Source organism: Molothrus ater, chromosome 3 (assembly GCF_012460135.2).
Source record: "Molothrus ater isolate BHLD 08-10-18 breed brown headed cowbird chromosome 3, BPBGC_Mater_1.1, whole genome shotgun sequence".
In the NCBI taxonomy this organism is placed as follows: Eukaryota; Metazoa; Chordata; class Aves; order Passeriformes; family Icteridae; genus Molothrus; species Molothrus ater.
The window spans coordinates 16,217,296-16,242,155 of record NC_050480.2 but is presented as its reverse complement, the minus strand read 5'-3'; the positions used below and the strand labels follow the sequence as shown (position 1 = coordinate 16,242,155).

Genomic DNA, 24,860 nt, shown 5'->3' with positions numbered 1-24,860 from the left:
GGATTATAAAAAAGAAAGAATAGATTATTAATTAAAAATGTTAGCAGTATGATCAGTCATCTTTTCTTTGTGAAACTGTGATGGCAAACAGTGAACTTTTTAGCCTGTCTCTAACAGGATATAGTTCCCAGAATTGAAGAAATAGTGATTGTTATTATTGTGCAGTTTTTTTCTTTCATCACTTTGCCAGCCTTTGCCTGACAGCTACCCTGAGTATCTCAGTTGCTTCCTGCAGATTTATTTCCTGGTCTCACACAGTTCTGCCAGATAACCCCGTGTGCCCTTGGTTGGAGTGAATGCAGCACTGCCAACAATGGCTGCCTAGAAATTCCATGCAGATATGTAACACATTTGACAATGATTCCTCCTAACCAATTAAAATAACATCTTCAGATGAATAGGATGATTTTCTTTGTCTGAAGCAGGTTTTTTTTTTTCCTATGTTTTTCTGCCTCTCCCTCTCCCCAAAAGGAAAACCATAGATTAAAGGTTAACCCATAGGAGTATATATTTTAGAAGTGAATCACCTTGTTTGTATTTTAATTTTTTAAAAAAAGAGGAAATCTTAAGATTTCTTAACAACTGTTTCAGTGCAAATACTGTGTATAATTAGGGATGGAAATGCACTCTTAAAAAAGGCATGTCATCAGAGGTTCTTTATAATACCAACCACTTGCCAGTTGGGTGCTGCCACTGATGCTGAATAAAAAAGGGTATTTACCTGTGACATCTGATCTTGGCCAATATGTCAGTGTGTTACAGAGTTGGGAAATGATTGGAATATTGCCTGTGGTGCTTGTGCTGATGGATCCCAATTGATGTCTGTCAATCAGCTTGTCAGTAAATTTAAAAAAAAGAAAAAGACTTCATTGGGAGATAGATAAATAGGCTTAGTCTCCTGAATATACATATATTTAAAAAAATCCCAATAAAGTACTACATTGGCATCAATCTGAATTGGAAGGTATTTTTGGTGCACATTGGAAATTCAAATTTTGATCAGAAACAAAAGAGAAACCAGGATTATCTTTGAGAAAATTACGAACATTACAGGGATACTTTCCCAGCTGGTCTAAAGAGTTGTGCTTCTACTTAAATCTCAGATATAGCTAACTATCCATATTACCTTCCTAGTAGTGTTAAACAGGTAATTTGATTTAATACGTCCATTTGATTATTATTAAATAATAATAAAATTTAAATTAAGAGAAAATTTATCAAAATTACAGCATACTGGCACTATAGTTCCTTATCAACATTAGAAATATTTTGTCTCGCTCATAAAATGTCCTGCACTTTAAAAATATAAGCTACTAAACAAGACTTGGGCTGGATCTTTGACAACATGAAGGAATGAGAAGTAGAAGGGCACAACAGTATGGTGCTGATAATGAATTTCTGGTTTTAGTCATTGTTTAGAGAAGCTTGGTTCATTTATCATGTGGATATATCTTTTGGATGTTCAATTGGCACTTCTTATTTTTATGATGCTCCCCAGTTCTTGGCCATTTCTAACAAATTCCTTAATACATTGGAACTTGAGTGATCATCTTAATAAAATATCCCATTTTTAAAAGGAATTCTTTTAAATTATACATTTAAATAGAAGAATTCAGATTTACAGGGGTAGTATTGAGTCAAAATGGAAAATATTCCTTACCTTGAAACTGGAGTTAGTATTTTTATAATAGGTGGTCATGCTCACCTCTACAATTTGATTCCACAAAGTCATAAGAACAGATCTAATTGCACGTGTAGGAGATGCTTGTTGGCATCAGTAGGATAATGTAGAAGCAGAGTTAAACATGCAGAGTAGTAAATATTTGCAAAAATTGGGACTGAGTTATGCCTGTGTTTGACAAAAATAATTTGACTTGGAAAATTTTCTCTGTTAATACTATGTTACAAACTAATTAGAAATATGATGCATTTATAAATATGCTGGAATATCAGGAAACTCCCAGCTTTTCTAGTAGTGAAGAACAACCCATCACATAGTGCTATATGGACACATCCAGAACACACAATTGCTGTTTCTAGAGCTACTGTCTGTAGAGCATTGGCATGCCAATCTACATATCTAGTGTACTTTGAAAGGAGAGAAGCAAAAATGTGGATGAGAATGAGAGGGGATGGGGAATAGGTGTCAGGCATCGGCAGGAAATAACTTTGTTTAATCCCAGGCATCACCAGAAGAACTGAGCAGCCAACAAAAAGTGATTGAAGCTGTACTGAGAATATCCATAATTCCAAATTCAATCCTGCTGTAGTGTTACTTCTAAGCAAGTACCTTTCCTGAGACCTGAAACACTGTCCTCACCTTAATTTTATAGACCCTGGGAGATACTCATAGAGTTTAGTTTTATTAGCATATAAATAAGAAATTGAGAGTATAAAAGGAGTTTAGGTCAAGTCATGTCTATGGGCTTTGGCTGCCCTGGCTGGTGTGCCTGTCCTTAAGTCCTGTCATTCTTCATTCAGATGGTGACTCCCACTACCTGCAGTGTGAGATAACAAGTTATTTATGCCACTGAATCAGCACTGACCCACTTAGCAAACAACACTTCCTGGCATTACCTTTAGTCCACAGACAGCACGGGTGGCTCGCGGTGTGTCCATGCCCAGCCTGTTTCTGCTGTGGCATGAGCATCCATCATTGCTGCTGTCTGCCATGCCTTAGGCTGCCACCCAAATCCCTGCACTGCTCTCCCTTGACTTGCTGCTCTCTGTGCTCCTCATGTCTATTCAGTCCCACCCATCTTGTCTCCCTCTCCTCCAAGTCAGCTTGATCCTGCTTCTCCAACTCTGTTTCCCAAGATGCTGTAAATGACAGCTGTCCCTCTTCTACCATCCAAGTTGCTGCCATTCCCTCCCACCTATAATTTTGCTGCTTTTCTGTTCCATCTGGAGTTTTGTACCAGCAAATACATCAGTCATGTTTGCCACTGCTGCTCCTATATCTAAGCACAGCTCTGTATTTATAAATGCCATAACAGTCTCTCATCATAATAAACCTTCCCAAGAAATACTACACCAAATACCAGCAATGATTTTACGCCAAATCATTTTGTATGAGGAGAACCACAGAGGAGCTTAGAAATAATTTATTCAGACCATTTCTATGTCTAGATAAACTCTAGAATCATTTGTTACAACGATATAAAAATTATTTGTTATAATGAATCATTTGTTATAATTATATAAAAATTACTTCACCTAAAGTGGTTTGGAAAGTTATACCTGAGCATGAGGGGAGGCATGCAAAATTTTGGGAAGATAAATTCCAGGTTTTGAAAGCAGAGTTTGAAAAGCAGCTGAAATGAAAACTATTGGACCACTGATAGAGAATGACATTGCAAGGAGGAGGAAAGAGCCTCTTTTTCTCAGAGCAAACAAAATATCTGGGTCTGCCAGGGGCAGGCCAGCCCAGCCCCACATTCTGTCTCACTGTTGAATTCTTAGTAATATAAAAACCAAGAAGATTAAAAAAAACCCCATAATTGTTTTATTTTTTTTCTCTATTCTTTTTAAACTAAAGAAATTAAGGAAAAAATGTAAAGTTCAAGAGTTGAAGCCAGTGATGTGTGTTACTGTTTCCTTGTGAAAGGACAGTTTTCTCATCCATGTCTTAAATTTAGCATCTGCTTTTGTTCAAAATAGTGTAGGATCAACTGTGAACATTGTAAGGCCCTTTAGGAGATGCTGAAAAGGAGCTGCAGGATTCCTGGGGGAGGAGAAGCCCACATGCTTTAACTGAGTGCATCTACGCTAACAGGAGGCCTTTTAAAGACTTCCTTGAAACACAATATTGTCTTCCAAGGTTAATCCAGGATAGTAATAATTAATTGTAAATTGAGAAACGGCTTTAATTCTTCAAAACTAGAAAAACCTGATGCACCAAGCCCACTCACTTAAAGGGCCAGCAGTAAAAGAAGACAATGTGGCCTCACAAAGTGGGAGGCTTGCAACTGTTCAGCTTTTAGAAAGTAAAGTGAAATGGGAATGATTTTCACTCTCTCTTTCTTATAAATTTAGCATCAACAAATGTTTTTAAAATGCATTTGCTTGATGGATTAATGTGATTTATGTCTAGTGTGAAGTAATCTGTGGTGGCATTCCTTTTGACTGTCTGGACATAGTTTTTCATCAGCAGGAATCACTGCAATTACATGACCAATAGAAGGCAGAAGGTTTGATCAGCAATGATAAAGCTCAAGATGGATTAGTGTCGTGTTTCTTATATCTTTGTTCCTTATCTTAAAAAGCCATCCTGAGTTCCTTTTTTTTCTGGTCCAGCTCTTAGACTTTTTTTGTTTGCTTGTTTCCTGCAACTTGAGTGAGAACCATTTAAGATATTGGTAGGTTTTCCTAGTGCAAAAAGAAGGGTTTTCAAGCTGCAGTTTCATGAATAGCTGTTTACTCATAGAAGTCTCAGAATTTTGAGTAAGAAAAAATTTTAGTATAGTATGGCATTGAAGTATGTTAAAAATATTTAAAACAATGCTATTTGAGTGTTTTTGCTGGTTACATTCTCTCAGTCTGCTTTGCTATGAAGACGTCCTGGGACGTGTGTAGAAGCCATCAGGACAAATCAATGAGCTGGATGTTGGATGGTGCACCAGAAAGTAGTAATGACTATAATGAAGGCAAAAGAATAATAAGTAACAGAGTCAGAGCCATGTTCTCCCTGTAATATTGGTTGGTTTGGGGTTTGCTTATTTTGATTGAAACTTGCACTTGCATTTTTGAGATGTTATGATGGGTAAGAAACTGCCACACTGTGATCTTTATTTTGTCTGTCTTCAAAGGCCTACGACGGGTTTGCCAGTTTGGGAATATCGCGACTGCTGGAGCCTTCGGACATGGTTTTGTTGGCCATCCCTGACAAACTGACTGTTATGACCTATCTCTATCAGATAAGGGCACATTTCTGCGGCCAGGAGCTGAACGTGGTTCAGATAGAGGAGAACAGCAGCAAGAGCACATACAAAGTGGGCAACTACGAAACGGACACCAACAGTTCTGTGGACCAGGAGAAGTTCTACGCGGAGCTGAGTGACCTGAAGCGGGAGCCCGAGCTGCAGCCCCCGGATAGCGCTTTGGCCGACTTCGCCTCGCAGGACGACTCCGTGTTCGTAAACGACAGCGGCGTCGGCGAATCCGAGAGCGAGCATCAGACTCCCGATGACCACTTAAGCCCAAGCACAGCTTCCCCTTCTTCACGCAGGACTCGAAGTGACACAGATCCGCAGAAATCCCAGCAGAGCTCCGGGAGGACTTCCGCGTCTGAAGAAATCGGGAAGTGTAGCAGTACAGACGCAACACAGGCGCAGCCTGTGTTGGGAAGGAAGAAATTGCTGATAACTGACACTTTAGACTTCAGTGACTTAGCACATGTCAGTGATCAAAAGGAGGATATGTCTCCCACAGTTGCTTGTGAAGATAACAACAAGAAGAGACACCAGAGCTTAGACAGTACCCCTGGTTTCTCAGAGCAAGAAAAGCTGGGATGTATAGGATCCACAGAGAGCACAAGAGCAGATCCTAGTTCACCTGTCACAAAACCAAGTTTATCTCCTACTTCTAAGCCAGGATACTCCTATAATATGGATACAGATCTTGCAAAGAAACCACATGCTTCTCCGAGGCAAACAGAATCTGATTCTGACAGTGATGCCAGAGCAGCTTTAAATCATGCAGATCAAACTGCAAAAACAGCCCAGGTAAGACATTTATGTCTGTGAATTAGGATGGAGGTGCTGTTCAAGTTCTTTCTCTGTGTTTGTAATTTACACCAAATCTTCGGCATACATGGTGAGGTGAGCAATATATTTTTATTTTTGGGCAATAAATATTTTGCCTGAGAAGTAGGTAGTGCTGAAAAACAATCATTACACAAAAAATTTACAGAAATTGTCCCACTGTTGATCTTTCCAATCTCTCTCCAATTAAAGAAATTTGTGTTCTCAACTATCTCAAAGATGGCTCCAAAGTTTTTGCCACTGTCTGTTGCAACTCATTTCCTCTGAGTGTTGCATACTGAAGCAAAGGCTGGAAATAGATATCAATTCACTAGGAAATGTAAAACTTTGAATACCTTAAAATTTACTAAAGGTAATTCAGAATCTTGTCTGGGAAACCACAGAGTCTCATGAGCATAGCCAGGATGGTAAGGTAGAAACTCCAAACTGTTAAATTATGCTACTTTCCATTGAGTGGCCTAAGGCATGTTACTTCACCACAATATCATTTCCCTTTCTGTAAAGATAACAGTGTTTGCCCACCTACCTTGCAGATTTATTGTGAGAATGGAAGTTGAATATTATATATATGCTGAGTAGTATCAATAAATCATATCATCATAAAAATATGTAAAACATGTTAACACTTCCACTTACAAAAATGTCAAAACAAGCTTATAATTTTATCCTTGTGAAGAATTTTCTTGAGTTTGGGCTTTGTGCCATTAGCTTTGGTAAGAAAAGAATATATCCAGTCTTCTGATAGTATGAATTGCTTCAAATATTTTAATGGGATTTTTTTCTGAGTAAGCACCGTAAAAATGATTTTATTGCAAGAGAAGCAGTCTATAGATGAGTGATAATGGCCAAATATAGGTTCCAGAGTCAACTAATTTTTTTCCTTTAGTCAGTGAAGTCTTGTGAGGTTTCTAATCATCATCATCATCATCATCATCATCATCATCATCTTTGTGTACTGGATGAAAAAGGAACAGCTTGGCCCATACAAAATAAAAGAGCAGGAGGAGACAGGATTTGTTCTCTATGAAGATTTTCATGGACAAGGGTGTAACAGGCCAAGAAAAAGCAGGAGTTGGCTTTAAAGGCAGTTCTTTGTTGTTAATTATTGGTACATTTGCATATGGCAATAAAATCTGAGATGTGAGGCTCCCTCTGAACCTACGCTCACTTGTTGCTTAGAGTCAACCACTCCATTTCCACGTGGTTGTTGCAGGAGCACCGCAGGCAACACCTGGCCCATGGAAAGGCCTGGAGATGCATTTTCCCACTCTTCATAGTTGACCTTGACTAAGAAACCAGCCCTTGGGAGTGTGTCTGCCTGGGAGCTGCTCATGTTCTTGTGTTGCCTGTGCAGAACCCCCTTTTGATATTTCTGCTCTTAAAGTAGGCTCAGTCCTTTGTAAGAAGAAGGGACTTGTGCATATTCATGAATTCAGTAGAAGCAGATATTTTTGGAGGGTTTTTTGCCTTGTACCCAGCTTCTTTGTGTTCAGTTTAAGTTATAAGTGAGTGGTACCCATATAAGTAGCCAACAAAGCATTTTTGTTGTAGCCATATTTGCATACATATTAAAGTAAATAAGTAAACACAGCATGTTTGACATGGCTTCTGTGAAGCCAGTTGGGTTTTTTCCATAGTTGCAGTTTAAAGGCATTAAATGTTGATAGAAATTAAGTTTTAAGGGGAAGGAAGAGAACTCCAATTTACATTATAAAGGCCTACGACTTTTTTTTTTTTTTTTTTTTTTTTACATTTTGATCATCTTTTCATTTCTATAAATGCTCTGTCACCTCATGAAGACATAATTCATGTGGCTCCTGACCTTTATTGTATAGGAAGGCCGCTGGCTATTAACTACTGTATAAACCTTCAGTACCCTGAGGCTGCCTTGCTGTTAATTATATTTCTTTATTTTTAAGCAACGTATGTTGTCAAGACAGGAAGAACTTAAAGAACGAGCGAGAGTTCTGCTTGAGCAAGCAAGAAGAGATGCAGCATTAAAGGCAGGGAATAAACAACTAAGCAGTACCCTCATCCCAGCCCGCAATAAGCAGCTGAACGATGTAAGAAACATTGGCCCCTCTTGCAGTTTGCAGAGTTAAAATGCATTGTGTGTGCTGTCGTGGGGGGAGGCATGTCCTTGCAGAACATTTCTTCTCTACGTTTGGTGTGTCATGTGTCCTTCATTCACTTCTAAAACCTGCTTCTCCTGATGTTATGGCCAATAGAAGGGTGCCTCCCACTTCCTTGGAACCAGAAGTCTGGGAGCATCTTCTTTGATTGGCACTGCAGTTTCTGGTGGGATGAAACTCAAACATTACTTGTTAAATGATAGTGAAGTAATTTGTGCTATTTCTGATTGCTTCTCTTTCAGTTAATGTAAATCATTTCCTTGAGCCTCTGATGTGAGCTCCTAGCTGCTTTAGAAGTGTTGTTGCAGTGAATGGAGCTGCTTGTGTCAGTTTGTAAAAGAGTTGATGAAACAATTTCTTTTTATCACCAAAGTTGATTATCCTGGTGAAGGGGGGAAAGTTGAGCTGGGGAATGAGCTCCAGTGTTGAAGCAGCTGTGGTTGTATCTCCAGTGGCTTCCATGGTGACCTGGAGGATCCCTACTCTCTGGAGATGAAAGCTAATTAATTTTTATGCAAACCTTTGCAATGCAGGTTTTGTGATTCTAACTATTGCACATTAGAGACTGTACTGGCAACTGAGAGTGTAAATATAACTGAAAAAATAATGATACAGAGAAAGGCTGGAATCTTTGCAGATTCCCACCTTCAGAGCTGAGTCCTGAGGGGCAGATTCTCCTCTTTACAGGAATGGGATCATACAATCAAAAAATGAAGGCAGTGATTTAACACATTTCATTTTATTTTCTTAACTCTCTTGGATCCATACTGGTTTTTCTTTTTTTGTAGAAATTCCTCTCCATAGACTAATACTTCATTTGACTTTGAAATATATTCATATACACAGACAAGTCCTATTTATATACTTTAATGATATATAAGATAATTTTTTCTTGTTCTGTTTTTTAAAGTTTTTCTTAGATATGTAGATTTTAGTATAAATTTCACTGTGGATTTTTTTTAAAATTATCTTTTCATAAAGAAAATGGCATTAGAGGAGAGTTACTATAGGCAACTACTCAGGCAGAAACAACTGTAATTAAAGTTGCCTAATGTTTTTTATTACAAGCTCCTATTTTCAAAGGTTTTACAACTTTGCTAGTATTTCATTGTTTGAGCTGAAATCTTCCCTGTCAGCTCGTCTGCCTCAGGGTAATATTTTTAAATTTTTTCTAACGTCAAAAAACCTGATCATCTCTTTCTCTGTATTAGGTTTGACAAAGCATTGTTTTACTCATATTAAAAATAGGTAAAATTTGAAAAGATTATTATATTCCCTTGAAAAATCAGTTCAAAACAGTCAAATTTGTGTTAATACTACAATCTTGTCAGAGAGCCTTGAAGTTCAGCGAAGTTCCCAAGTGTTAGTAAAAATTGTCTGCATGGACACTGCCCAGCAAGAACACCTTTTACCATTGCTCTCCTAAGGACCAAGGCCCCTTCTGGTGCAGGTCATAGTATTGGGAAGCAAAACTTTCTCTTTTAGCCTCAAACTCCTGCTAGTGAAATCCAAACAGGAGTGAAAGGAGCTGTCACAGTGGCATACAGAGAAGAGGTAGGTGGCAATGTGAAGTTACACAATAAGGAAGTTGGTGTCCAGGCCATGAAAACCAGCTGGAGGGTAGGAGATGGTGACGGGTTTTCAGGGTGAGAGTCAGGACTGCCAGATTACCCACAGGACTTTATTTCATTTGTTACAGAAGCCGAAAAATTAATTAGAAGCCTGCAGGAAAAGGAAGGGCAGTCTTTTAGGGCAGCTTGGCAGAGGCAAAGTTTCTTGCTGCCTCTGTCAGAAGCTCAAGGAGAACTGTCCTGGAACAAATGGTCCTGACCCATGTGAAATCTGGGCACTCTGTAGTGGGCACTCTTAACTTGAGTCATTTTCACATAAGAATGACAAAAGCTCCTCAGCTCTGAAGTGTGTTGTGGAGATGTGATTTGGAGACTCTTACAGTTGGTATATAATAATATACATTATATAAAGCTGTGTATAACATGTATGTATATTTTATATACATATCCCTACATGTGCCTATTCTGAAGGAGAATGCATGTGTGCATCAACATATATAGGTGTAAGATAAAACACATTGATTCCCATTTTCCTTTAACATACTTGATATTAGTAGAGATGAGGCATTTCCATTTGATGTAGTTCTGCCAGTTTTCTACAGGTCATTTGATTGTTAGCATATAGCACAGACTTATTTCTATTCATGGCTTTTTGGTCATTAAGGTTAATAATAAGAACTTTGACTCAAAGCAGTGTTGTATGTCAGTGTGCAGTAATGTGTAGTAGTGTGTTATCCAAATGAGAGTTGTGATAATGAGAATCAGCATTTAGTAGTGGAAATTGGACGAGGTTCATTTTCAGGATGGATTGAGATTCAAAAGAAAATGGTTTGAAACAGGAAGATCTAATTTTAAATAAGAAAACTTTGAAGAGATAGTTCAGGGGCAATATTTTTGAAAGTAACTCTTGAAGTTTGCAATTGCACCTTTTTTGATACCTTCTCAGAAAGAGCTTTAAGCATCGTAGTCTTTCAGACCGTGCTGTCAGTCACCCCAACTAAGAGAAGCCTGTGGAGTCCTTAGTGTCTTTAGAAAAGACTCATCTCCTAGGCCTTGCTGTTAGCACTTTCCATGTGTCATGTGAGAACCAGGAGTTTTCCCAGGGATGAGGTGAGAGCAGCGTTCAGCGTTCACAAATGTGCACAGTGAGGATGGGCAGTGGTACTGCTCAGGGTCAGCAACAGGGAGGAAATTTCCACATCTGTACCATGGCCATAAATACGGGTTTATTTGGTGTGTGCCCGCCTGATTTGTTTTGGTAAAAGTCCATTTTGAAAAAAACAGCGTTCCTATTTCTCCTCTAAGCACAGAGTACAGCCTCATTTCTCCCATTTCTTCCCTCCTTGCAGCATGGTAGAAATTTTTTCAGTGTTGTGTCTGCTTATTTGGTGCTTCTCAGAAGCCTTCAATCTCAAGCTGTATGCCAGACAGCATGTGGAGGTATGCGTGCAGGTATTTGAAGTCTAAGAGGAGACTGCATTGATCAGAACCTCCTTGAAATCATGCTCATGGTTTGGGAGGATCATAGCTGTGTCATTAAAATTGATGCAGCCCTTTGGAGACTGGAAGAATTAGCTTAAGAGCTCTGTGAAGAGAGTTACTGATCCCCTTGTGGATCCCTTTCTCTATGGTAGATTTATAAACAGCTCAGCCTTTCTGCTTGCTTTCTTGATGTATGTGTGCATGTGGTGACTCTTTTACGAGATGCTTCTGTCATTTGCAATCTGATATAGCAGCTGTAATCACTTAGCTTTTAACCAGGAGAGCCTTTTTATTAGCTTACTCATTTTTATTTAACTTGCCTTTTCTCATGGTGAATATCACAGGGCTGGAAGGGACATATCTGCTCCCTCCAGATGCTGTAAAATACCAACCTGTAGTGATGGTTGTTAGCAGCGGCAGCTTGGCTGGAATGTGATGTTGGAAAGGTGAGGAGACTTGAGCTGGGCTATGAGACCTATTCAGCAAAGTGACAGGCTAGAGGGGACCACACTGAGTGGGAAATATTCAGAAGTCATGGCCCCAAAAGGCCTTTCCAGGAGGAAATCCTCATCTGTAGAACGTGGAATTGAATCTCTAATTCTTGAATCTCAGCATAACTCTGCTGTCAGCAAATATCTGTAAAGGCTGTTGGCAAAATCTTCTTACTTTTTTTTAGTGACTGGGTCACATAAAGAATGGAAATTTACTGCAGCTGTCATTTACTCTCCAAACTCAAATGGCTATGGTTATGGAGTCAGCATGATTACAGAGAATGGAATTAGGAGTTAAGAAATGCACAGGCAACTTTAATTAACCTCCTTTGTGTATATGCATTATGATGTAGTCTTTAATTATGTGATCACATACTATTTTCCCCAAAGCAATTGTGTCTCATTTTCCTCAGAGGATAGAGGTGATGTAGAAGGCTGTTTGTCCAGAGGACCTCTGTGCTTTTGATTGCAGAAATTGAAAGGTGTACAACAAACGAAGCAGGGACTGTGAGGAGTGAAAAGATGAGGTCATGGTTAAGGTGCTTGAAAAAATTAAATGTACTTCTGCCTTTACCCGAGTTCCTGATCAGTACCACTAAGTCTTTTGAGCCAAATGTCCTCCAGGTGGTCACTATTTTTTGTGTCCTTCCTTTCTTGATCACTTTGAGGCAAAAGTTTGATTTGCAGATATATTGAGCATCCAGGTCTGTCAAGGAAATCAATTGGAGCTGTGCTTGAGACGTATAAATGGCTATAAAGCTTAGTATACTGAAAAAAAAATCCAACTAATAGGCTTCCCAGAGCAAGCACCCAGTGATAGATCCTTTTAGCTGGATCTCTCCCTCTCAGTTCTCATCAGAAGAGCAGGGTAATAACTCTTCCACGGCTTGTTGTGAGAAGGGAATGTGATTAATGCTTTTGAGGCTCTTAAATACCATAGATGTGGGCACTGTAGAAAGAAATCAAGAAATTAACAATTCTGTCTTCAGAGCAAGATGTGAATATTGTGGAGTAAAGAATAATCCTATGTGTTGATGGGCATGCATATTGAACAGTGAAAATAAACCAAAGTATTGGGTGGAACGCCACTGGGTAGAGCTTAGGGCTGGGCTGAAGACCAGGAGAGAGTGAAAGTAAAAGGTGCTGCCACAGTTAGGCTCTGTTTTAGAGGATACAGAGCAGGATGAAAATTAAAATTATGCCCACTAGCTTTATTTCTGGCATCTCCTAAATCCTGTGTCAAATTCTTTTAATTTGTTTTTGTAAGACTGACCGCTTTAGCAGGGAATGCCGTATCTAATGGAATTTATGAAAAGTGCTCATCTGGGAAAGGATGTGTTTTTCTCCCTGCCAGGGGCTACAGATAGTTTCTAAAGTTACTTGGGTTTTGCATGAGCTAAGGATTCCTCCTTGGTGAATTTAGGTGCAGGACTGGGCCACCCATATATGGATTTGGCCAAAAATTTTGCATAATTATGATCTGGCATAGATTGGTGGATGCAGGAGTTCAATAGTATGATACCTGGAGGGAATCACTCTGTCTTCTGCCTTTTGTGAAATAGGAAAATAGTAATTCTTTCTTCAGAGCAGCATTCAAGTATAACTACACTAAAAATTGTGAGGGACTCCATTTGAACAATAAGAATTTAAAACCAGAATAATACAAACTGACTTGGGGGGGTTTGGAGAATAATCCTGAGGCTGCTGCTGTGCTTAATTGCAACTGTTGCTACTCTGCTTTCTGTACAGAGAAAGATTTGGGTTTAATTATCTCTGGTACCATTATTTTACATTTATTCAAGCTGAATGACAGCAGTAGCTGCCTCAATGTGTATATATTGAAAAAAAGAAAGAAAAAGCAGTGCCAATGATGTTCAACTCTTCTAGTAGATTTTGCAGATACAGAGTACTTCACCGAAAAGCTGTCTCCTCCAAACACTGTGTGCAGAGGGCAGAGGAACGGGCTCTGCCATGAGATTGTTTCTCCTTGCTCAGAATACTGCTTTTTATTACTCCCTTGCTCAAAGGACTTGTTGCAGCTGTATCTAATTCATTTTTAATAAGCTCTTTCTACTTCAGGTGTCAGTCTGTTGTGCCCATTACTTTTCATTTTCATAAATATTTGAGTGCAAAATGATAACTTTTTTTTTTTTCATGCACCAGACTAGTGGAAATGGAAGTTCTTTTTAGAAAGGCTTCAGAAAGTGACAGAATCTGAAAGGATATGAGTCTTTATGATCTTTAATTTTGGCTGCTTACATTTGCACAGATACTGGATATGCTGACTGCAATAAAATAAAAACAAAGAATTATTTTAAATCCTAAAAAAAAATGCTTTAATAAATTATCCCATTTATTGATCATGTCCAGCAATAATCTGCTGCCCCTCTGAACTAATAAGCATCAAACTGTCCAACTTACCTCCAATAAGTAAACTGGAGCCAACATGAACAGAAGTGGTATCAAAAACAAATTCAGAGTAGGCAGCAAAAATAGAATATTTTATTTTGATTGAAAGATGCCTTAAACTCAAGGTAGCAATGTGAGTGATCTTTCCTCCAATCATATTTTCAGGTTCTTGAAAATGAGTACAAAATAGGTTCATTTAGTATTTTTTTCTGTGTCAAACCAGAATCCCTACTTCTGTTGCATTAGGAAAGGTATCCAGTTCACTGCTGGATTTTTTGTAGTCTCCTCAGTTGGAAAATAAATGTCTGTGATTGAGGTGGTCGTGTTAATTAATTTAAGCACTCTCAAATTACTATTATCTTGTTTTTCTTAAAAAAAAAAAAAAGATTAAGACCTGATCCTTATTAATTAAACATCTAGCATGAATTTATTGAGGTGTAGGACTTTGCAGGTGGCAACCTTGGTCTTTTAATATTAATTGGAAAATATTGATTGAAAAAAGACTAGTCTGTCATGCTGATAATTGCAACCAGATTTAGATATGATCGCTAGATCTTCCCAAGATTACAAAGAAGGAGTTACCATTTAATTGGTAAAAAGATTGAACATTATTTTGGTAATCCCTGAGCTTTGGTAACTTATTCCCTGTTGTTCATTTATATGTCTTGTCTGTATGCCGCTAAAAAGCGGTTAAATATGGTGTAAGCTGATAAGACTATGCTGTGGAGTATTTACATTTCATGAGCATTCCAAGTTTTATAGTTGTTTTAACAAGTTACTTTTCTTTAACTGGAGAAAGGACCTGCTGACTGAACACTTCAAACCCACAACTGACCTGATATTTACTTCTTTATAGCAACACACTAAGGTTGAGATAGTCTGATCTCAATTCCTTGATGGCAAGAGCAAGCAACTTATTTTATTTAATGTTCCTCAATGCATGAAAAAAAAAAGAAATCAGTAATTTTCCAAAGAGGTTCTACATCTTTTGACTTCATATTTAGTCTGTTTAAGCACTTTCTTAGTATAAAGTCATGATATTTCACTGTACAAAAATATTGCTGTAGACAAGTCCCTGACGTAGCTGGGAAAATCAAATCAATTAGTGCAAGTAAAGTAATTTTTAAGAAGAACCAGTATGCACTGTCAGTTTTATAGCAGGAAGGATTTCCTGAATAAAGCATAACCTTTGATAATGCATGACGAATGTTAGCAGTTTCAGTTTTAGATACAAATGCTTGAATTTCTCAGCTGATTTTTATTGCTGTTATCTCTATAATATGTATCTGTTTACACCAGTTAAGGATCTGGCCTAAATATATAAATTTATTTATTATGTGGCTGTAAATTCAAGGTGCTGCACAGTCTGCAGCCATACCATTAACTCGCACACTGACAGAAAATAGGCTGGCAGTTAATTAATGGAATTTTAAGATCATCTGAACAAAATTAGTTCCAAAATTTCAGTGTCTTCTATCCATTTATAAATATTAGGGGAAAAAAAAAAAGAAGTGTCTGTTTCAGCGCTATCCCTTTGTGTGCAGAGTGAGACCCGGGTTTCTCAGCCCCGGAATGCTCTTTTTCTATCGCTGCTAATAGCTGTGGACGTTTTCCGTGTGGATGTTCAGTGCACGCTGTTGTGAATCCCAGGATGATATCACCATTACTTAGAGCTGTATTTTGCATTGCCTATTCTGTGATTGCTCAGCATGCACAAGGGTAGAGTTAAAATCTTTATTCATTTCATTTAAAAATGTTTCTTTTGTTCTCCTTATCGTGTTCTGGCTTTCCCAAGGATATATGCCTTGAACGAAAAGTCACATGTGCATTACTAATTGTATGCCATTGTATTTACAGTTCCTAGTGGTGGCACTGTGAAGCTACTAATTCTTTTGCTTCACTTGATGTAAAATAATCTGAGTGTCTTTGATAGCAGTGAAACAGTATTAATTGTTTTGTACATTTCTTGGTCACTCTTCTTAGGTGGTCTTCATAATCTATTAGAACTTTCAGCCAGATTTTTGTAATGTCATGCCTCCAGCAGTGATTAAATTGGTAATTAATGAACAGTCCTTGGCAACATAAACCACATCCCGTTAATTTTCCCTTTTGAGTTTTTCGAAGTTGTCGTCTCTGTCAGAAAGCATTGCGCCACCTTGCTACGGCCCCTTGGCATGGAACCACAGCGACGGGATTTTTTGCAGCCATTAGTAGATCAGAGCAGTAATTTCACAGTATTTTGGTCAGGGTAATTATAGTACCAAGTACCGAGTAGAGTTGGGAATTCACACAAGAAGTCCAGAAATACCAGGTGAGCTTCCTTGTGTTCACTGGGACGTTATGATTAGTTTAATTGGGCTTTGTTTGATTTCAGCCGCGGAGACTCTTTGTGCCACGGCACTGCAGCCACTTTCCACTTTAGTGTTTCTGACCTGCATTGACAGGAACTGGTGCAAAAATGAACTCTTTGAAGTGGGACCTTTGGAGAGGGCAACTGAAAAAGGGGCAGAGTGATGTCTAAGTAGTGTACTGTAGCAAAGCACGACACCAGCCCAAACACCCTACGTTTTGCAGGTGATGCGATTCAAATCCTTTCATATTTTCAACCGGAACAGATAATATTTCTGCTACATTTGTGCAAATCTCGAGTAAATTACTGCATTTAAAAACACAATCTGTTTTTAATCGCTGGCTTTTACATAGCACCTGCTGTTCTACCTTCCTTTGAAGATACAGTTGTTTCTCTCACCAGAAATTCTGTGAATCGTATATTTAGTCCTGCAAACAAATCTGGGCGAATGCATTAATGAGACTGCAGCTGCACTTAGCAGTTCACATGTCACAAAATAGTAGGTAAAGGCATTCATACTTGAGTGACTGACTATAGGTGTAGTGGCCTTCAGCAGTACGTTGTGCACATTAAACTTTAAACAGTCACTTGCCTGTTGGCTTCTGAATGAAAGGACTGTCACTGGTCACTTCTCCTAAAGCCTTAATGAAACCAAATAGTTTGCTACGAGTTTGGGCCTAACCATTGGGGTGTTTCATGCAGTCTTGTCAGTTGATGTTCATGAATTGACTTGAACGAAGATCAAAGTGTTTCTCAAAATGGAGAAGCGGGGAGAGAGACAGCTCCTTCAATTGCACCACAAGAGCTAATCAAGCCATCAGTTCTTTATGCACTCTGCGTGCCTTTAGAATTTAATACCCAATGGTTTGTCAGGACAAATTGAAATTCGGGGGTTGGCGGGGAGCCGGGGGGGAGGTGGAGAGTGTCCCTCCTCAGCCTGCTGAAAATAAAATAAGCGCTTCACTCTTCTGGAGGATCGTTTTGATAAATTTTATCATTTAATGTAAAACTGCAATGTTGATTAAACGTTTGGTGTGGAAAAAAGAAGTTACGGTGAAGGATTCAATGGGCATTATGCACCTTAGCGCTGAGTAAAGATTCAGGTTCAAAGTGAAAGAGAAACTAAACTCAGGGTGAATTTTATTGTTTCTTTGATTGCTAATGAACTTTTTTTTTTGCCTAGACATTTTAAATTGGATTCAGAAGATAGATTTTTGAGTGTCAGTTAAAACAAAGTCATGTGAAAATGCCTCTCTCTCTCTCCCTCCCTCCCCTTCTCTCTTTTTAATTGATATGATTTAGGCAGAGGAAAATGGTAAGGGGGATTTTTCTATTGCAGAAGCAATTTTTAAGGGATTTAGTCTTATTTAGCCCGAAGGTCTTCACACTAATGAGAGCACTTAAGTTACGTCCAGGCGTTGATTAGGCAGCTCATCTATCAACTGGAGCATGAGAATTTGTATTTTAGGTACCTTTTATACATTATAAATTTTTTTTATTACTTTAGACTTTATTTCCCACAAATCTTTAATTACCTTCTTTCACATCCAAGGTGTCTGTAACTCAGCTGACAGAGTACAAATGCGAGCAGGGAAATACTCTCTGTTTGATGTTGAATGCATTTTGATACATTTCGATAATACTGAAATTTTGACAATATCGAAACTTCATCTGTAGAAATTGGCGTACTGGATGCAAATTGCTACCAAGATACATTCCTTAAACTGCCACAAGCTCCCTCAAAGTCTAAATGAATTTATTCAGGAAACACAGAATTGTATATGTATATTTAAATGCCTAGCTACTCCCCCCCACCCCTAAATTGTGAATGGTCTCTCTACCTGTAGTTTTTTCGCCATGTTTAAAACACAATAGCATCTTAATTATTTTCTGAACCATTCTGAAAAGTACAGCTTTTGTAACTTTTTGACATTTCAGGTTTAAAAAAAATTAAAACGTTGCCACCAGCTTGCACTATGAGCAGCCTGTAATAACAGTTAAAAAAGCTTTCTGAACTATTTGACAAGATTTCTTAGTGCTGAGGCCATATGCTGTAGCCTTTAAGCTATTTCTTCCTATCAGTTTCATTATCACCTGCCTCTGAGTCTCCAATATCATCAGTAAGCACATGCAGAATCATAATTATGCCATGTACAAGTTCTTTGATAACATGTACAGTTTTCTTCTTAATTCTTTATCAAATGCATTGATCGTGGCATGTGTGCATTGATCCAGGTCCACCATCTGGCTGTGTGTGATAAGCACAGTGGCATCTTTGCATTTCCACTGTCATTCATTGCGCTACAATTTGGCTGCAGGGGAGTAGTGGCTGGGATTAGCCCTGTTCTGCTACTTACTTGCATTTTAAGTTGACACCTCTACAGCGGCTCAGACCACATTACAAACTGAAACACATACGCACGACTTAGTGATGTGACACTCCTCAATAAGCTTACTCCACTAGCTACTCAACAATCTGTAATTGGATTTGTAGGAATAACAGCAAAAGATTTCCTAAGAATTGCTGGGGACAGAAGGTGAAGTTTTCTCATTATTGGCAAAAGGCTAGGTATAGATCTTAGGCGATTGGTATTTTCCATTAAAAAACCTGCCAGCAGTTTGCAGGACTTTTAAAAAAAAAAAAACAAACCAGCAAAATAGGGTCCAGGGAGATGTGGGGTTTGCACTTGTTCTTTTCATTCTCATCACATAGAAGCAGACAGGGATCTTGTTACCCTCCCCCAAAAATTGAGAGAAGGCGGGGAGGAAAACCAACTTTCGGAGGCCCCCTGCAGCCCGCTGGCTTTGTTCGGCTGGGAGTGACCCGGGAGCATTCCTCAGGAGGGCACGTCCCCTCCCTTGGCGCGGGGCTGCCCGCCCGAGGAGAAAGCTTCCCAGGATGGCAGTCTGAGAGATGCTGCTCTCCAGCTTACGCATCCCGTACACTTGCCAAAAGTCTTTGTTTCATAACACCACTTTTTTTTTTTTTTACTTTTTTTTTTTTTTTAATTATAAAGTCAAGTTTACACAAGAGAAAATCCCTTAAGTGGAGCTCGACGAATGTTGACTCCTACAATGAGTAAGCAGCTTTCTTAACTTCTGTCTGTAACTCAGCTATGGAAAGGCACAGAAAACACCATCATTAATTAGCCTGTTCATCTCGGATTCTGCCCTGTCTGGATGGTGGCACTATTTTAGGATATTTCTGAGCCGGCATGCTTGAGCCCCTGTTTGTGGGTCATGCCAATAGCACCGACAGTCACGATGACAGGCAGAACGAGCTCATGGATCCCAGCACCTTAGGTGATTGTTGACCTTAATTATACTTCCTGGGTGGGGGAGAGCACAAACTTGCCTAAGCAGGGAAAATTCCAGAGAAGAAGTTAGTGGAGGCCTTTGTCTCTGCTTTTGGTTTAGGTCAGCTTTCTCGGTGGTGTTTCCTGGTGTTCCTTCTGCACCAGCACAAGCAAGCAAGGACAGAAGGAAAACACAACGTGATTGTGGAATTGGGTATCTCAGCCTGTCCCTGAAACTTGCAGGAGAGCCAAGTGCAGTGTGAAACAGACAAGATCACCTCAGTCGCAGAGATGTGCAGCTCCGAAATGGTTAAATGGGTTAAATCTTATTTATCTGAATAGAACTTGGGGGCTGTTTAGGAGAATGCTCCAGCACAAATACCTGTGGTTCACTTTGACGTTACAATTTTTTTGTTGGTTTCTTTACTTATAAATACTTGAACTGTTAGACCTTTTACTTTTTTCTCTGAGAAAGATGTATTTGTACCAGATTAGAAAAGCTAAACTGTTTCTTTACATTGAATAATCAGCCTGTCATGACAAATCTATCTACTTCTGCATGAGTAGGTGCCAGTTTGACTAGCTTCTTTTAGGCTCACACTGAGTTTTAAGCTGGATCCGTGTGCATGACTGGCAGTGCATTTGTTGGACCAGATCTAAGGAGCCAGAGAGCGTTCAGCTCCTTTTTGCCTACAAAAGAGCAGCCAGACAACCAGCAAGAGGCCTTGGATGTAGCACAAGGTGATACTTACTTAGTCAGCCATTCTTTTTTTTCAAATAATTTTTTTCCATTCAGTAAACTAAGAGTTTTTCAGTTTCACAATGACACAAGGAATTAAATTATCAGTGGATTGTTTTTCTACAGCCACCATTCTTTACAGAGAAATACTGTACCAACTGAATTGTACGTTTTCCAGAACAACATAAAATTCTTTTTAAAATTAAAAAATAAAAAATAGAAGAAATTGTTGGCTATTTCTTTAAAAATGCCTCCTTGGTTTAAGAAGGTGTTTTCCATTTTACAGCCACACCATCCCATTTTATTGTGAATTTTTGGAGCTTTTTTCTTAAGGGGGACAGCTTTGTTAAGATATTGTTTGTGATTTTTCCAGTTTTGACTTTGAGCTACTTCTGTGTTCATTCTGTCTTGTCTCATCAGTGTATCGGTGCCATAGCTCCTAAGCCAATAGCTACTTAAGCAGTTTGATACTTTTTGTGATGTGCATTCATGAAAAAATATTTTCAAGTTACATGCAGTTTATGAATAGTGAGGTAGCTGATGTAGAGACCAGGCAGAAGGCAGAAAATACCCAAGATGTTTATGTCTCTCTTTGCTTACCACCTCCTACAATCTGAACAGCCACAGAAATCCAAAGCCACTTTTGTTTATGCCGAGTGTTCCTTGCTTAGCAATCCATATTTTGCTCACTACCTGTATATTTTGAGCTGTTCTGAAACAGTGGTAGAGACCAAACATAAATGTGATCCCTAGGGTGATCAAAGATTTAATCTGACCAGATGGGACAAACTTGAGAAAGATTTTGACTTTCCACTCTGTTTTGCAACAAGAAAGGCTGATTTTTTTTTTTTCTCCCGTCCTTTCTTTGTTAGCAGAGGCAGAGATCAGGCCATCCCCAGAGGAATGAGCAGGTGTGGCCATTTACAAGCATGTCTGGTTATATTATAAACCAACATAAGAAAAGTTTGAAATTGTTTGAAAAGATCTGCTAAACAGTTTTAATGTTTCATCCCAAATCCTATTTACTCAAACAAGAGCCGATCAAGGTCACAGTACAACCCAGCCTGCTCAAACCTTTAAAGCTCATGTAATTTTATTTATTTTTTTAAATTTTTTTTTTCTTTCTCCTCTTCTAACTGAATAGGTACATTTTGGTAATCCTTGCCTCTGGACAAGCACAGAAGTCTTTTTCTTTCTGAATGGCTAATAACAGAGCCGTTCTTCCTGTCTAATGATGAAAGAGGTGGCAGTCAAGTTCTTTCTCTTAGATGTACTGTGCACTCATGGCTGACCACGAACCATTTTGAAACCTACAGCTTCAGGAATTGCTCTCTCTCTCATACAACTCTGGTTTGATTTTGTTGCTGTGGATTACAAGCAATTTACTACATTTTTTAAATTTTACTTTTGTCCCCCAGTCTATGGACACAGGAAAGAATTTACTTTTTAAATATCAAATAAATGCAGTTCACCAGACTGTATTTTTTTAATAGTGAGAGGACAATGCATTATCAGAATTCTGATGTAAAGTCAGTTTGCGTCCTCCCAAAATTCTACCAAAGGAGGACTGAAAACCCTAGTAAAGGTTTTGTGGGTTATTTTCTTTTTACTATGAGAAGATTGCAAAATTTTTAGTCATTTAAGGAGATGGTTTTTAAGGGAGTGTTTGGGGGTTTTTTGCCCTGAAAGACTCCACCACTCTCAATATTTTTCTGAGTTGAGCAGCTCTCAGCTGGCTGGGTAATGATCTCGGAAACTGCCCTGCGAGTGTTTCACATTCGAATTCACCTTCCCAAATCCACGGCATAATTTTTGGCCAAAGTAATGTCAGTCACTGCTGTCTGCGGCGAGTACAAACAGGACCCCCTAATGGCAGCCATTTTTATTTGTTTCTTAAGATCCAAAGGCTGCTGAAAGAACAATTGGATAAAGTTGAGGATTGGAGAAGCTTGATTTTCTTGTTCCAGTGAAATGAAACTCCCGTCCTTTTTTTTCTTCCCCTTTCCCTTAAAAGCCGGAGTCAGCTAGGGGGTTGTAGCTGTGTCAAAGCCGTTGGGATGCCACTGCTGATCACTTTAATTACTAGGACTAAGGAGGATAAAATTAAAAGTAGCACCATTGAAGCAGTGGAAGAAAGCTTGCCGAGATGTCAGTGAACTGTGAAATATAAAAATTGCATACCAATACATTTTTATAGGAGGGAAACAAGGAATTACATTACTTATTCTTGAAGAGTTTGTCCTTAAATAGTGAAGTTTTCCTCACTGTGAATCTGCACGGCAGATCTTTAAACCATTACAAAATAGTTGGGGGGAAAGAACAAAGAAAACTGTAATGTTTCTGGCATGTCAGAGGGTGGAAGATTTTACTGAGTTTTCTTTTCAATTGTACAGGGAAAAATAAGTCACTGTATGTGTGTTTGCTTGGTCCTTTCTTGGTGCAGTGCTTCTTTTCATATCTCCTGGGTTGTTTTTTTTAATATTTTTGTTTGTGCCTCTGTACCTCTCTCAAGTCCTTTTCTTTCCAAATTCTAGCTTGATATGCTGTTTAACTATTTTTCTGTACCTCAAAACTTACTCTGTCTACTTTTTCTGCTCTCGGTTTCATTGCCCCTTCTTACCAGCGTTTCTTCTGCCAAGCTCAGTAACGGAGGGTTCAAATACCTGAATTGAATTTAAGCAAGGACTAGGCTGGTTTTTCCCTTATCCGCTGGTGATGATTGGCTTAATCAGCACAAACACAAGCCACCATAATCTGTGTTTGCTTGGAGATCCCCGGGATGTTAATGACTATGCTAATAATTCAGGATGCAAGTTCTCTTTCAGGAGGAGGGGAGGAAAGAAGGAGAAATCAGCCAGCTCAGTTTAGGGCATTTTTGTCACAAGCACGTAACTGGCCCCATTTTAAATTACATGTGCTGAAGTAGATTAAATTGTTTGACGTTGAACCATGTGGGAATCTTAGTTTTGTACATTCATTCTTGGAAGTCATTTAAGTTCCTATATCCAAGGAATTAGGAATATTAGAGATTTGAGCAGTTTTATTTCAAGTAAAATTCAATGTAATTAATGTTAGCAAATACTGTGGGTCGAAATAAAACCGTTCGCTGTGTCAGTTGGCTGGCTAGAAATTAAATTAAATTGATCTATTATAGTGCATGGGGGGCGGGAGGGGGGAAGCTTTCCAGTTGTCTTTCTAATGTGTACTTCACCAAATAAATTTTTGATAGAACTGTTGCTCTGTGCCTTCTGGGAAGTTAAAGGGTGAGAAGGCAAACAAAGCCCATGTGCCATCCCGCTGCCTCGCAGGGCCCAGGCAGAATTTTCTATCCAGGGGAGGACATTAGGAGAAAAGTAAATCAAGGCAATCTGATAGGGAATCGGGACTCTGTCACTCAGAGGCGAGATATTGTGCTGTGTCCATATACTTTGTTTACTGTAGGGTTTTATGAGTTGTAACCTGCCCATGCAAGCTGTTAATGAGGCTAAATCTTTCTGCTGGAGGATTGAATTACAGCACACCTCTGGGCTAATGGTTATAAACAGAAAGTCCCATTAGGGCTGCATTCTGATTCAGTCATTTGCATTTTTTCTATTGTGCCGAGAACAATGCTGAGTAAATAGCTACAAACAAACAATTTACATGGAAATGGATAAAATGTACCTAATTAGTATTTTGCACTTGTTTTATTAATGATTGCTTAAACTAAATAGCACTTAGCAGCAGCTCTCACCAGCCTCTGCAGGTGTGGGATGCTCAAGTTTCTGGGTTGGTGGGAAGGTTGCCAGAATGGCTCTCCAAAATTAGGCAGTTTGTTATATTCCACTTAGTTCAGGTCAACAGCCTGTACCTGGGATTTATCCAGGTCATTATGACAATAATACATAAACTTATTGGAAGGTTAGATTTAAGCCAAACACTGACTTCTTTGCACTTTATGAGCATTTCTGATATTGAGGGGAAGAACAGTCCTGACTTAGCAAAAATCCCATGCTTATGGTGAAAACTGAAATAGTTTCTCTTATGGAGATGGTGAGTCTTATAGATATGTTTAAACAGATCTTTTTCTGATTTTTTTTTTTTATCATGGTGGGTTAGTCTTTTACAAAATTTCATGCTGCAGAACTTTGCTTATTTATGTAACTGAAATATTATCATGATTCTAATTTATGAGCTTTAGTGAGACAGCACTATCTGGCATGGTTCCAGTATGATTCCTTTAATTATTGACCAAAGCCCCACTAGTAGGATGTTTTAAAGGGATGCAAAGTCTTTTCTGCTCTGAGTACATCTATTGTTCTTGCAGTCATTTTATTAGTTTTTTTGGGTTTTTTAAAAGAAAAATATCCATTAAAGTCAAAGAACATGCCTCATATTTGATGCCACTTTATACTTTGAAGTCAAGTTGGTGCCTGGAGTAAGAGCAATATCTGGCTTCTCAGTTCAGTTCTGTGACAGAATACTACTCAAATGAGTAATTCAATTTAGTAAAACCATTTTATAACCACAGTAAATCTTTGCTCAGATCACTCATTGGGTGTGATTACTTTGAGACGAAAGTGTCTGCAAATTTTCATCAAGGTGTTTTTATAGAACATAATTTATAAATGCTTTACATTGCAAATCAT

The 24,860-nt window shown here is 38.7% G+C and overlaps 1 protein-coding gene across 12 annotated transcripts in view; it reads left to right on the top strand.

Annotated features, from left to right (window-relative positions):
• Window positions 1-24,860, top strand: part of EHBP1 (EH domain binding protein 1) — a 205,539-nt gene that overhangs the window by 127,517 nt on the left and 53,162 nt on the right. For 11 of the 12 annotated variants that reach the window (XM_036380063.2, XM_036380060.2, XM_036380059.2 and 8 more), the window contains 2 exons: window positions 4,809-5,723; window positions 7,682-7,825. In XM_036380063.2, the coding sequence (XP_036235956.1) occupies window positions 4,809-5,723; window positions 7,682-7,825 (1,059 nt within the window). The remainder of the gene's footprint in view (window positions 1-4,808; window positions 5,724-7,681; window positions 7,826-24,860) is intronic. The other variant, XM_036380064.2, reaches the window with a different exon arrangement.